The 15,617-nt window shown below is 35.3% G+C and overlaps 1 protein-coding gene across 1 annotated transcript in view; it reads left to right on the top strand.

Annotated features, from left to right (window-relative positions):
- Positions 1-3,034: 3,034 nt before the first annotated feature.
- The window catches only part of LOC129776014 (uncharacterized), a 143,322-nt gene continuing 130,739 nt past the window's right edge, over positions 3,035-15,617 (top strand). The window contains exons 1-2 of the mRNA XM_055781379.1: positions 3,035-3,220; positions 14,808-15,003. Of these exons, the coding sequence (XP_055637354.1) occupies positions 14,862-15,003 (142 nt within the window). The 5' untranslated portion in view covers positions 3,035-3,220; positions 14,808-14,861. The remainder of the gene's footprint in view (positions 3,221-14,807; positions 15,004-15,617) is intronic.

The following is a 15,617-nucleotide window of genomic DNA, read 5'->3' as shown; positions in this document are numbered from 1 at the left end:
TAGCTTGTTGGAAAGGTATTTTTGCGCGCTATAATATAGTCCTTGACAGTGTTTTGTTTGGTTAAGTCGTTCGTGAGTTATAGTGTCGCAAATATGGAGCAAAATAAAGAGAAAATCCGACATATTTTACAGTACTACTATGACAAAGGCAAAAATGCATCTCAAGCTGCCAATAAAATTTGTGCAGTTTATGGATCCGATACAGTTTCCATTTCCATCGCACAACGATGGTTTCAACGTTTTCGTTCTGGTGTAGAGGTCGTCGAAGATGCGCCACGCTCCGGAAGGCCTGTCGTCGAAAATTGCGACAAAATCGCTGAATTAGCCGAGAAAGACCGGCATAGTAGCAGCCGTAGCATCGGCCAAGAGCTGGGGATAAGTCATCAAACCGTTATTAAACATATGAAGAAGCTTGGATTCACAAAGAAGCTCGATGTATGGGTGCCACACACGTTGACGCAAAAAAACATCTTTGACCGTATCGACACATGTGAATCGCTGCTGAATCGCAACAAAATCGACCCGTTTCTGAAGCGGATGGTGACTGGCGATGAAAAGTAGGTCACTTACGACAACGTGAAGCGCAAACGGTTGTGGTCGAAGCCCGCTGATGCGGCTCAGACGGTGGCCAAGCCCTCATTAACGGCCAGGAAGGTTCTGCTGTGTGTTTGGTGGGATTGTCAAGGAATAATCTATTATGAGCTGCTTCCCTATGGCCAAACGCTCAATTCGGACCTGTACTGCCAACAACTGGACCGCTTGAGTAGCACTCATGAAGAAGAGGCCATCTTTGATAAACAGAGGCCGCATTGTCTTTCATCAGGACAACGACAGGCCACACACTTCTTTGGTGACGCACCAGAAGCTCCGGGAGCTCGGATGGCAGGTTCTTTTGCATCCGCCGTATAGTCCGGACCTTGCACCAAGTGACTACCACCTGTTTTTGTCCATGGTGAACGAGCTAGGTAGTCAGAAGTTAGCCACAAAAGAGGCCTGTGAAAATTGGCTATCCGAGTTTTTTGCCAATAAGGAAGCGAGCTTCTATAACAGGGGTATTATGAAGTTGGCATCTCGTTGGGAACAAGTCATCGAACAAAACGGCGCATATTTGACTCAAAACAGAAGATTGTAACTAATTTTATGAACAAATGAAAAAAAAAAATACCGCAGGACTTTTTTGACAGCTTAATATTTGGCTTGGGTCAAACAGTGTATGAGCACCCTTTTCAACGTAATACTTGTTTACTATAAAATTCTTATCGTATAATTTTTTCAGCCATGTTTTTGGCGCCAACATCTCAAACGTCGAAAGTATTCGTTTTTCTTCAAACAGCGATCCGCGTTGACGGCATTGAGCTTCGTTTACTAGTTTAGGAGAGCGTCAAAGAATAGCTGATTTTCAGTCGGAATGAACGTTTTCAAAATTAAAATTATGAATGAAAATTAGCTTTTCCATATCAAATTAGAATTCTATTTAAATTAAAAACATTTTTGTTTGCAAGTGGTGAAAATGTCTTCTGATCTGATAGAGATTACACTAACGAGTTTGGGACCCACATTATGGCCCTAATTTGAAGTCGCCACCAGACGTCTACATTATATTTCTGTCATTGCGAATTACCAATTTACCACCATCTGACATATCGTGATTTCGATGATGAATTTTTACAACAGAGGGATAGTGAGATATGCGGTGACGGTAGGTAGAGTGAGATAGCGAAAATCGTGCCATACACCTGGATTTTTTTTGAAAAAAGGTCAATGAGTTTTGATATCCCCTAATGAAAAATCAGATCAATATACTTGATCATATAACCAGAAAATGAAATTGAAGTTTGTAATACGAGTAGCTTCCAGCGCATGGGAAAAATTGCAGAAGTTCGGGGCAGGTAGTTTGACGTGGAATTGCTCTATAGTAAACTGTATAAATTGTGGATTGTGGATTGTGGATTGTGGACACATTTTAGGCCTCTACTGTTTTCGTGTAACTTGTTCTGTGCAATCTTCTATGGAACATAACGATGATAGACATTTTCGTATGTGATTTGTTTGTGACAAAATTCGGGGATACAATATACAACTTACGTACAAATTTGTGCTGTGCAACACTTTTCCACCCTTAACTAATGCACCGAGACAGTGCTACAAAAATTCAACTTTTCTTCCGCCCTAGGTTTTATACCTAAAGGTTTTTGGCACAATACAAAAGGCATAACAATATTTGTCATAAATGTGGAAGTTTGCGAGAATCTTAAGATGCTAATATGGAATCATATCCGACACAAACAGTTGGTCGATTTTTGCAAAAGTCATACGTTAAATGCAACTGAAAATCACCTCAACATTATTGAACCAAGCGAGCGATCATCTGTGGTACACTTAAATGATGTTGTATTCTACATTTAGTGGAACAGTATTGATGAAAAAAGAAAAAAACCCTAACCTGAATTTTTTATTTGTTCTGCTGTTTTTTCGAACCATGAAACGGGTAACCCTGTACCAAGAGAACCATTTTTTGCGAGAAGTTATGATTCATCATTAACTTTGAAAAACCAAATGCAGCCAGTCGAATGACTCCACAATCATATTGAAATGCAGTGAAATCACTTTAAAGCTTGCATAGAGATTCAAAAGCAATGTTTCAAAGTGGTATCCATCTGTTTTCGTTCCTTATTCAAAAAATTGAAAACAATCAATTTTTGCAACGATACAAGGATAGTTTGTGGATCTTTTCGTTCCGAAATTTCTCCTTCGAATCACTTATCTCCAACGGATTTCTTATTACCATTTTCGAACACGTTCAAAAGTATGGATTCAAGCGAATGTGTACCGCAGGACGAGGACAGAAGCAGGAGTCTACACTACGGCAGGGCGGAATCGGTTGGGCGCGTAAATAATATGTTGGTTAATTTTCCTCCTCCAGTGCATGGCGCTTCTTGCGTGGTGAGGATCTGTTTCGACTGTGTGCGTGCTAATCTCGGTTGGTTTGGAAAGCGCCGTATAGAAAAGGAAAACGCCATGTGGAAAACGATTCAGTTGTGCGGTGCATTTCCACCAGTTGACATCTCCAGTGAAGCAAGCTCGGAAAAGCGGAAGTGAACCGAAGTGATTCCGGTTGATTTTTGTGCGGTTAGCAAACGGTTGAGTTTTGTCGAACTGTTGAGTTCAGTGCTTTGTGCAGTGTCTGGTGGAAGCTGGCAGCTACAGTGATCTTATACATGTGAGGGATGGTATATTTGTTTAACGTATTGAAACTAGTTTTTGTCTGTTTGAAAATGTAGTGGAAGCTTGTGGAATGAAAAATACAGACCAGTTCATTTTGAATTTAGTGAAGAAACCGGAATAGTGCAAGCTGCATGGGCTAGAATAATCAGCGATAGGACTGATAATTTTAAATTCAGGCGGAAGTTTTAATTAAATGTAAATAAGTTCAGTTATAATTTCATGATTTAGTAGTGCAATGCTCTATGATAATATGTTCGAATTGAAAACCTCTAACTCGTTTTGTTGTGATTCCGCTCGATGAGGATTATTTAATGAACACTTGTTGATTTCTCTCAAGTTTTACTGCAGTGATTTATAAATCGTGAACCTGATTTCTATATTGTTTTTTTTGTGGTATTTTTTTTTAGTACTAGGTCTACAGGGGTTCGTTTTTTAATTTTTTCCATGAATTTTCAACTGTCTTTTGCATTAAATTGCAAAGCAAACATTCTCTATGTTCGATGTATGTTCGATAGAGAGTCAATAATTCATTGTTGGATTTTCAAGCCATTTATTTAGAGTAAACATTACCTTCTTTAAAATAATTTGTTATTTTTATTTTTGGGTTATTACATCGAAAATCAATTCACTCAACACAACGCTTGTGCCCCATGTTTATAAACATAAATCGGACTCGATTATAAACTGTTTGATTTTTTTATATTTCTCTTTTCTGAGGTTATATCAAGAAAAAATATAATATTTCGAAGTTAAAGTGAAAAAGAATAAGTTACTATAAATACAGTGGAGTATAAATCATGATTTTTGAATATTCTAATAACTCACCAGAAATTGTTTAACCCTATACCGCCCAAATTTTTTAATTATCTAAAAAAAACCTACTCCACTTTTATCTCGAATTTCTGACTTTCAACATAAAATACTCCTAGCAGAAAGTTGCCAGCATAAAAACAATGTGTATGTGTGATAGATGAAAATATTCTATAGACGTTCTAGTGGGGGTGAACATTGAAAATAATGTCTGAATAATTTGAAAAGAGAATCCGCGAAGCCCGTCTTTTAAAAACTACTAACTTATAAGTTTTTTTTTATTTCCAATTTGTAGTTTTCCCATCTTTCAAACGGAAACAACAGAATCGTCCTACGTAACGGAGCCAGTTTAAGGCAAAAAAAAAATCAATAACTTTGTCATTGTTGGAATTCGACCATATGCGAAGAAGGATTTCCATCAAATATGATCCTCTATTCTTCTGACTTTAAGGGGATGAATTGAAAATTAAATTCTTCTTTCTTTTTTCAAAAGCAAAAACTATATGTATATAAAACAACTAAAAATTTTTTTTTCGATTCAATTATATACAATGAAGATACATTGTAGACTGTATATATATATATCGAGTCTGCCCTGTTCATGCAGGTTAAATATGATGATGATATTACTTTTTATCATGAATTATGTGTGTATTTTTCTTTTCCCCAATCATAATTCAACGTCAAAACGGAGAAAATTACTATCAGTAATATCTTGACAAATATCGCGAATATTTTTGAAAGATGTGAACCGTTTAATAGAAGACATATTTTCACTACTTCCAATGCATAATACTCAACTGTAGTACTAATAGTTATTATTTAATAATTCGACGAATTTCATGCCAACTCGACTGGCCGTTGGCAGCAACATCTCAGATAGCAGTGAAAAGTTGTGGGTGTAAAGACATGGGTGATTTAAGCTTTGCATACTTGAAATATTCGAAAAATAATTAGACAATTATTTGGAAAAAGCCAAAATTTTTACGAAAAATTATAATTTAAAAACTATTATACCTGCAACATTCATGTCAAAGGATGAAATGCAGAAAATTGTTTAAATTTTTAGGAAAAAATACCAAAAATTGTTTTGGAAAACAATTTCGCTGACAAAAAAGTTATTTTGAAAAATTTAAATTCATCTTTCTCAAAAACGTATTTTTTTAAAATTCCCAAAAATATATATATGAATAACCCGTCAAATTTCGAACAAGTCGTCCATACATCGGAAGATGGGCACTTTTACAGGGAAAAAGTTTTTCGAACAACAACTTTTTCATGTTTCTTTGAAAAAAATACAACTAATCCTAATTTTGTTTAAAGTCAAGGTAGCGATATAGTGTATTCGACAAAGTTTTAGGTCTTATTAAAATGTGAACTTTTGTCGAAGACGTCAACTTTATATCTGTTATAGTTTTCGGAATATAAGTCATTTTTATATGAAGACTCCTGAAATAATAATGTTTTGCTCGTAACATTTTTGTGTGTAACGATTGACATGTTCTTGACATGTTTCCAAATAGAGAAAAGAAAGAAGAAAATAGCATGTAAATTGCGATAGTTTATACATAAAAATGTTACTAATTAAACGTTAATAGCCATTTTCAAAGAAAAAAAATGAAAAAGTTGTTGTTCGAAAAACTTTTTCCATGTAAATCTGCCCATCATCCGATGTATGGAAAACTTGTTGGAAATTCTAAGGGCTATTTATTCCTATTTTTTCGAAATTTAAAAGCATATCGAAAGCATATCGATTAATAAGCATTTCGAGAAAAATGAATTTTAATGTTCAAAATATTTTTCCTTCAATGAATTTTTTTCCAAAAAATTCTTTTGTAATTTTTGATGAAAACCTAAGTAATATCCTACATTTTATTCTCTGACTATTCTCTGACCATTAAGGTTTTTCGAAAAAAAGTTAAAAAACTCAAAATTTAAAAAAAAACCTACAAAAAATATAAGACCAAAAAAATTTCAGTCAAATAATGGAATGTAGGACATTATTTTGGTTTTCATTAAAAATTATCAAAAAAAATTTTGAAAAAAAAATTTCATTGAAAAAAAATATTTTGAAAATTAAAATTGATTTTTCTCGGAAACATATGCTTTCAAAATTTTGCAAGAAATAGATATAAATAGCCCTTAAAAATTTCCGACAAGTTTTTCATACATCGGACGATGGGCACATTTACATGGAAAAAGATTTTCGAACAACTTTTTCATGTTTTTCTTTGAAAAAATGCTATTAATGTTCAATTCGTAATATTTTTTCGTATAAATTATCGCATTTTAAATGCTCTGCTAACTTTTCTCTATTTAGAAACATGTCAAGAACATGTCAAACGTGAGAATTTACACACAAAAATCTTACGAGCAAAGCATTATTTTTTTCAGGAGTCATATAATGATATATATTCCAAAAACTATAAAAGATAGAAAATTGATGTCTTCGACAAAAGTTTATATTATAACAAGATCTAAAACTTTGTCGAATACACTATATCGCTACCTTGACTTTAAACGAAATTAGGATAAGTTGTATTTTTTTCAAAGAAACATGAAAAAGTTGTTGGAAAAACTTTTTCCCTGTAAAAGTGCCCATCTTCCGATGTATGGACGACTTGTTGAAAATTGTAAGGGCTATTCAAATATATATTTTTGGGAACTTAAAAAAAAATAAATTTTTGAGAAAAATGAATTTTAGTTTTTAAAATAACTTTTTTGTCAGCAAAATTTTGTTCCAAATTTTTTGGTATTTTTTTGTGAAAATTTAAACAATTTCCTACATTTCATTCTTTGACATGAATTTTTTAGGTATCATAGTTTTTAAGTTATAAATTTTTGTAAAAAATTAAGATAAAATATTTGGCTTTTTCCAAAAAGTAGTCGAATTGTTTTTCGAATATTTGAAGTATGCAAAGTTGCTTAAATGACTCATGTCTTTATACCCACAACGTTTCAATACTATCTGAGATGGTGCTGCCAACTCCTAAGACGAGTTGGCATGAAATTCGTCATTCATCTTAGTTTGATGTGTGAATACCCATCAAATAACTCCCCAGAAAAATCTCATGCTCAGCAATTATACAGAACTACTACAAGATTAAATATATTTTAAAATGATTGTTTTATGTCTTGTCTGGATGAATGATTGTTGTTTTTGATTATAAAAACGTTTTCACATGGGAATTTCAACATTTTCGAAATATTCTCTTATTTACGCTGAGGGGGGGTGAGAATGGGTCAAACATGAAATTAAACATATACAACTAAGCTGCAATGTACATGTAAAAATACACCAGGACACTCATACTTACTTGCTTAACACGTTCGTCGCCCAACGCGACGTTTTTGAGTTCCTTGCGGGGCTCATCTTGCGGATAAATTATTAAATGAAGATAAAACTTAGTTTGTAGACACCTTTCACATTATCTAGCAAAATTTGTTATAATTTGAAGACGATTTGACAATAATAACACATGCCAAAGTCATATTATATGGGTTTCACAAAATACTGCAGTACAAACCATCCGCACTATAAACTAATGAAAAGTACAGTTTAAACATTACAACAATAATGCTATGATTTTATTGTTTTTCTATACATCTTATAGTTACATTTAGGTTTCTACTCTGTCAAATTCCTTTCAAAAATCCTATTCAATTTAAACGAGGAAAGTGTCACCCATATCTGGGTGACGGGGCGACGAAAGTGTTCATCAGCAAAAGACCCCGGTGGCCCAAAAGTTGTACACAAAAGTTGCCTCCATTCATCTCGGTCCATGGCTGTTTGTCGTCAACCATGCAGTCTGCTTCCACTTGGTCGTACCATCTTGCCCGCTGCGCACATCTTCTCCTCGTTCCTATCGGGTCGTTGTCAAGAACCATTTTCACTGGGCTGTCACCCGACATTCTTACGACGTGCCCAGCCCAACGCAGTTGGTCGATTTTCGCAGTATGACTCATGGTTTGTTCGCCTTCTTCACATTCCGTCATCCATCTGCACTCCGCCGTAGATGGTGCGCAATACCTTCCTTTCGGACACACTAAGGGCGCGCTGGTCCTCCGCGAGCATAACCCACGTCTCGTGGCCATAGGAGACTACCGGTCTTATCAGTGTTGTAGAATTTACTCGACCGTAGTGTCTTTCGGAGTCCAAAGTAGGCATGATTTCCTGCCATAATGCGTCTTCGTATTTCTATGCTGGTGTCATTATCTGCGGTCACCAGTGAGCCCAAGTACACGAACTCGTCACGAACACGAACTCGAACTTCGATTTCGTCACCGTCAATCTAAATTCTTGGTGAGAGGCTAACATTTGTCTCCTTGGAGCCTCTTCCTCGCATGTATTTTGTCTTCGACGTATTGATGGCAAGTCTATGCAAAATGAAGCTTGGGCACCTTGGTCATGCTGAAGCATTCAATACATAGGTCCAATGTACTTCGCAGTTCGTTCAGGAAGGCACTGTTCTTCGATCGCATTATCTCACGGACTCGATTTTTGAAAGGATGTGCGAGCTGCCTGAATTCGACATTATTGGGTAGTAAGGAATAAGCAAGCCAGTAATCATAATTAATGTGGATGGAGGACCAGACGAGAGCCCTCGGTTTGAAAAGGATATTTCTGATTTTCATTTTAATCAATTGCATTTTGATGCAATATTTGTTGCTACAAATGCTCTAGGACGCAGTGCTCCTCTTTCCCGTTAGTTAGCAGGTTTAATGCATACTCATGGTCATAAAGGGTCTCACTTGGATGAAAAACTTAAAATAAGGGACATGGACCTGGAAACAAAAACAAAACAAAGGAATCACCTAACAATTGATGGATACCCCGTCAAAGCAGAATATATTGAGCCCGAAAACCCTCAAATCGATTAAGCGGAATTAGTACGATATTAAGCCGAGTGGTTTGCTCGTCACGTAAGTACATCCCAGGACCCTTTGGAAGTAGTAAAAAGTCATGACATGAACTGCTGCATTGTTCGAAGGAGTAGTTACTTTTGTGCAAATCAACATCAATTTATACCAGCCTATGTTCCACTCGGCTAAACGCCAAATGGTTTGAAAGCATCAATCCCAACAGATGTGAGCAGCGGCGTAATGATGGTAGACAACGCCCCTGGCAAACTATGAAAATGGCGCCCCAAAAAACCCTTTTTTCGATTTTTCACTAATTTTGGGTTGGGATACATTGAGAAAACTACTTACTAATACCAATGTTCACTTTGAACAGCTTATTTCGTATTTCGCTTCAGCTGAAGCAAAATGATCCACAATTGCATCTAAATCAAGGTCTGCTAGCGATTGTTTCTCGATCGAAAGAGTTGCCAAGCTATAGAGTCGGTCTTGGCTCATTCTAGGACGCTGCCGAAAAATACTTTTACTCGTTAGAGGGGCTGTGGAGTTTCCAGTTTTTTTTCGTTTTCCGTAGTTGAGTAGCTTTAAAATTGTCAGGGATACCAAGTTGAATACACTTTTCTTTCACGTACTGAATGACATGATTACATGCTTCCTTCTTCATCTCCTCAAATGATGCACGCAAGGCTTTAAAGAGTTTTCCGCATTGAAAATAATGTTTGTGAATTATCTCCACGATGTCGGAACCTCAGTTGTAATGACCAGCCGCAGTATGAATTTTCCAATATTTCACGCACATAATTTCCATTATCTAAAACACGTAATATCTCGATAACGGTTAGTCCTAGGATAAAACGATATACCATGCCAAACCGATATTGTTGTTGTTCGAAAAACTTTTTCCATGTAAATGTGTCCATCATCCGATGTATGGAAAACTTGTTGGAAATTCTATGGGCTATTTATTCCTTTTTTTTCAGAATTTTAAAAGCATATGTTTTCGAGAAAAATGAATTTTAATGTTCAAAATATTTTTCCTTCAATGATTTTTTTTCCAAAAATTCTTTTGTAATTTTTAATGAAAACCTAATTAATTTCCTACAATTCATTCTCTGACTATTCGCTGACCATTAAGGTTTTACGAAAAAAAAGTTGAAAAAACTCAAAATTAAAAAAAAAACCTACAAAAAATATAAGACCAATAAAATTTCAGTCAAAGAATGGAATGTAGGAAATTATTTTGGTTTTCATTAAAACTTATTAAAAAAAATTTTTGAAAAAAAAATATCATTGAAAAAAAAATATTTTGAAAATTAAAATTGATTTTTCTCGGAAAAATATGCTTTCAACATTTTGCAAGAAATAGATATAAATAGCCCTCAAAATTTCCGACAACTTTTCCATACATCGGACGATGGGCACATTTACATGGAAAAAGATTTTCGAACAACTTTTTCATGTTTTTCTTTGAAAAAATGCTATTAATGTTCAATTCGTAATATTTTTTCGTATAAATTATCGCATTTTAAATGCTCTGCTAACTTTTCTCTATTTAGAAACCATGCCAAACCGATATAGTCTCAGATTTCCATCAAAACTGATAGAATTTTTCCTTATCGAAACATATAAGACTCGTATTTTTTTATTTTCCCCATTTTTTCCAAAAATGACTTTTTTTAAAAATTCATAACGTTGGAACTGGGCCGATTTAAATGATCGACATATCAAATTAAAGCTATTTAGCTAGTCTTCTTTGAGAAAATATTACACTTGCAAAAAAAAAAAGAATTTTATCCTAGTGATCATTAATTGTATCTGTTTTTTTTATGTTTTTTTTATGTTAGGGTTTTGGGACCAAGGGCGCTATTTTTTTGTATTTTTTCTAGAAAGCTTGAAAGAATTTTTTTTACATAACATATCTTGAAATCAGAGATGTATTGTTTTTCGTTTCTGAGTAATGATGAGTTATGAGTAATGAAAACAACATTTTCCCCTTTTCCCCAAAATGATGATTTTTAAAAATTCATGACTTTCGAACTATTGAAATTGAAGTCGATGAGCTAGTCTTCTTTGGAAACATATAAGACATGCAAAAAAATTGAATTCTATTCGCATAGATCTAGTCTAGTCGCAGCTTTCAAAAAAATATATAAAACACTAGCTGACCCGGCAAATTTCGTCTCGCCCAAAATTTATTTTTCGTTATCACATCCACGTTTTCTTTTCACTTTCGAACGAAGATCAATTTCTTTAGCGCAAAAATCAAATGGACTAATAACGCTTGTCAATATGTAATTGTAGAACATATGCGAATTGAATTTTTCGAACTTTTCCATTTTCTTCAGAGTTTTCCGAAAATTTTCAATCGTCATGTTTGGTTGAAATATGTGCATTATTTTTATAGGACCCCTCTCCATTCCAGAGGAGGAAGAGGTGTCATACCACCATAGAAACATTTCTCGTACCCAAAAACCCTCACATCCCAAAATTGGCTCAATTTGCTTGATTATTTCTCGTGTTATGCAGAAGTTTGGGTTTTATTTGCATGGCAGTCACCCCTTAGAGAGAGGGGAGGAGTGTCTATTCATCATAGAAACATGTTGTGCCCCCTAAAACGTTCACATGCCAAATTTGGCTCCATTTACTTGATCAGTTTTCGAGCTCTACATAAATTTGTGTTTCATTTTTATTACAGCCCCGTCCGCTCCCCCCCCCCCTTCCCCCTTTAGAGAGGGGGAGGAGTGTCTATCCACCATAGAAACATTTTATGCACCCTAAAACCTTCACATGCCAACTTTGGTTTCGTTTGCTTGATTAATAACTGAGTAATGCAGAAATTTGTGTTTCATTTGTATGGCAGCCCCCTCCTTAGAGAGGGGGGAGGAGTTTCTTCAATTCTATTTTTTTTTAATTTCTTATAATATTTTTTATTTTCCTAAAATCTACGATTGTATTATATTCGTGCATTCGTAAAAAGAGCTCCAAAACTTATCATTAGCGCTATGGAAAATTTTGTGTAGGGTACCAAATTAAGAAACTAGGTAATTTTAGTAAAAATTTTTGTAATCTCTACATGGAGAGTTATGATTAAAAATGTAGGTTTTTTCACACCATTCTCAATAGCTTAGAAATGAAAATGTGGAAAAAATACACAAAGTGCTTACTTTGATGTATCACGACATATCTTTCAATAAAATTACCATCGAAATTTTATTTTTGTTTCTCGAGATTTTGATATTTTTATATGAAACTAGCTGACCCGGCAAACTTCATCCCGCCCAACATTTGTTTTTTGTTATCAATACCTTCAAAAATTCACGTTTTCTTACTTTGAGCAAGTTCATGGGTTCAATCGCAGAAGTGTTCATTGATTGATCTTCTAATTGACCTCGTTGAATTTACCTTTTACTATAAAATTCCTAGTATGTCTAACAAAACTCATCATCATAATATCAGATTATTTTAAGACACAATTCTCGTTCAAGATTTTTCAACCACTAGCAAATAACATGTTTCTCCGTTACATGGAATAAATGTTTTAAACAGAAAATATAATAGAATAAAGACAGCCCTTAATCGGACAATTCCTTCTCGATTTTCTGAATTTTCCCTTTTTCCTTCAGAGTTTTCCGAAAATTTTCAATTGTCATGTTGGTTGGAATATTTTTGGTTGAAATATGTGTAATATTTTTATGGGACCCCATCTCCAATTCAGAGGAGGGGGGGGGGTGTCATACCATCATAGAAACATTCCCCTCTCCCCCTCAGAAAGGTGGCAAATTTGGTTCAGTTTGCTTGATTAGTTCTTGAATTATGCAGAATTGATTTTTTTTTTCATTTGTATAGCAGTCCCCCCCCTCAGAGAGAGGGGAAGAGTGTCTATTCACCATGGAAACGTTTCGTGTCCCTTAAAACATTCGCATGGCAAATTTGGCACCATTTGCTTGAACATTTTTCGGATTATGCAGAAATTTGTCTTTCATTGTATGGCAGCTTCCCCTTAGAGCGGGGGGTGGAGAGTCTAACTACCATAGAAACATTTATTGCACCCTAAAACCTCATTATGCCTAATTTGGTTTCATTTGCTTGATTAATTTTCGAGTAATGTATAAATTTGTGTTTCATCTGTATGGCAGCACCCCCTAAGAGAGGAGGGAGGAGTATCTAACCACCGTAAAAACATTTATTGCACCCTAAAACCTCAATATGCCTAATTTGGTTTCATTTGCTTGAATAATTCTCGAGTAATGTAGAAATTTGTGTTTAATTTGTATGGCAGCCCCCCCTTAGAGAGAAAGGGTGGAGAGTCTAACCACCACAGAAACATTTATTGCACCATAAAACCTCTATATGCCTAATTTGGTTTTATTTGCTTGATTAATTCTCGAGTAATGCAGAAATTTGTGTTTCATTTGTATGGCAGCCCCCCCTTAGAGAGGGGGGTGGAGAGTCTAACTACCATAGAAATGTTTATTGCACCCTAAAACCTCATTATGCCTAATTTGGTTTCATTTGCTTGATTAATTTTGGAGTAATGCATAAATTTGTGTTTCATCTGTATGGCAGTCCCTCTAAGAGAGGGGGGAGGAGCATCTAACCATCGTAAAAACATTTATTGCACCCTAAAACCTCAACATGCCTAATTTGGTTTTATTTGCTTGTTTAATTCTCGAGTAATGCCGAAATTTATGTTTCATTTGTATGACAGCCCCCCCTTAAAGAGGGGGGTGGAGTATCTGACCACCATAGAATCATTTATTGCACTCTAAAACTTCCACATGCCAAATTTCGTTTCATTTGCTTGAATAATTCTCGAGTAATGTGTGTTAATTTGTATGGCAGCCCCCCCTTAGAGAGGGGGTAGGGGTCTCAAACTATCATGAAAACCTTCCCCGGCCCCAAAAATCCCTACACACCGATTTTCATGTCGATTGGTTCAGTAGTTTCCGAGTCCATAAGAGTCAGACAGACAGACAGACAGAAATCCATTTTTATATATATAGATTAAAAAAAACATAAATATAAAAAACATATACAAACACATTTGAAAGCAGTACTGTGTCTTAAAACTCAATTTAAAAATTCAAAAAATTTACGCTCTCAAATTCTGAAAAAAAAACATTTCAGAAACACGTACATTTAAATGAAAATTGTATTGTTCGTGAACAGGTTTACTAGACATCAAGCTTCGTTTAGGAAAAGCATAAACGATACTTGGTTGAATAAAATATAAGATAAGCATAGTTTCTTGCTGTGGTGTCTGAGAGTAGACAAACGACCACAAAGAGTTAAAACATAATTTATGAAATTCAAAATTTTAAAATACAAAAAAAATATTTCAAAAAAATATATTTTCGATAGATTTGTTGTTTGTTGATAGAATGTTCTGGAGACAGGGCATATGTGCGCTTCAATCCACAATGAATACATTTTAAATTCCGATAAGCTTGTATTTAGTTTTATCTGAATGATTTGAATTTGGAGTGATTTTAATCAACACGAGAGACTCTTTGTTAGAGAAGATTTTCTATTAGAAAACAACAGCTGCTTTAAAAATCTACTTATCTTCTATCGTCACAGCCATTTTGTTCTCTTTGAGTTAAAAAAAGTTTTAAAAAATAAGCAGTTTCACATTTACCCTCATTCAGAGTGTATACTTTCCTTTGAAAATGTACTACGCAGCCCGAATACAAGTTATCTGTGGTATAAAGGATGTTCTGCAGACAGATTAAAGATTCAGTGTTATACATAAAAGTAGCAGCTCAGATAAGCCTCAGTTTTAGAATTATTTTTTCATTCTCAAGCCGCTCCACCACAAGCTGTCTTCTGTGCCTACATACCACAACAAGCCGCTAGCAAGCTCTCGATTAACGTTAAGTTCCAATTTCGTATTTTCTTTCTTGAAACCGCAGGGTGAAGCAAAAATCTGCCAAGGATACACGTGACCCCTCAGGCCAACAGTGAAAATGGAACCCATCAATGGAGCGTGTCATCGAGTGAGGACCGCCGGCCTAGGCCTGGCGCTCTTCCTGCTCGTGCCGAACATTGCCTTGGTGACCGTTGGCGGCATTCCGACGTCGGTTCTCTCCAGCGCAAAGGAAACCAGCGGTAAGTGGTAATACCGAAGTGTGGGATCAATTTTCCACTGCGTTATTCGATTGTTTGTTTTACTTCAATGCCGCTGCCACTGTCAACGGTGCCACTGCCGGTGTCATGTGGCGTTGAGTTGAAAAGTTTTCCCCAGCATTTTCATCCGTGTAACCAAGTGGATGAGAAGTCGAAGTATTTGCTCTTACAATTTCAACGCATGGAATGACGACTGCCGATCTAATATTGATTACAAGTGGATCGATTAGGAGGCACTCTCGACAAGATGAAATTTTTAGGCGTCTTACGAAAAAGTATTAGGCTGTGTTGGAACGAAATTCGATACATTCACGTCAGATTTTAATTTTTCCATGCGGCGGTGCTTCGTGCTTTGAGATAGATCAAGTCATTACAATCCTTCGATGAGGTTGATGATGATGATGATGGTTTCGCCTCCTTCCCCTACAGAGATAGCAAGACGAGTTATCTAAAAGATAATTTATTTTTCTCAGCATTGAAACCAGTTTAGCAAGAAAAAACGAACTGATTTTATTCAAAGATATAAATTCGTATATAGTATTTCAATGTCAAAAATATATGCTAGTTGAAATATAGTTAAGAGCTTGGCTCCTTTA

This window comes from Toxorhynchites rutilus, chromosome 3 (genome assembly GCF_029784135.1).
Source record: "Toxorhynchites rutilus septentrionalis strain SRP chromosome 3, ASM2978413v1, whole genome shotgun sequence".
NCBI lineage: Eukaryota > Metazoa > Arthropoda > Insecta > Diptera > Culicidae > Toxorhynchites > Toxorhynchites rutilus.
This window is presented reverse-complemented; position numbering and strand designations above follow the sequence as displayed.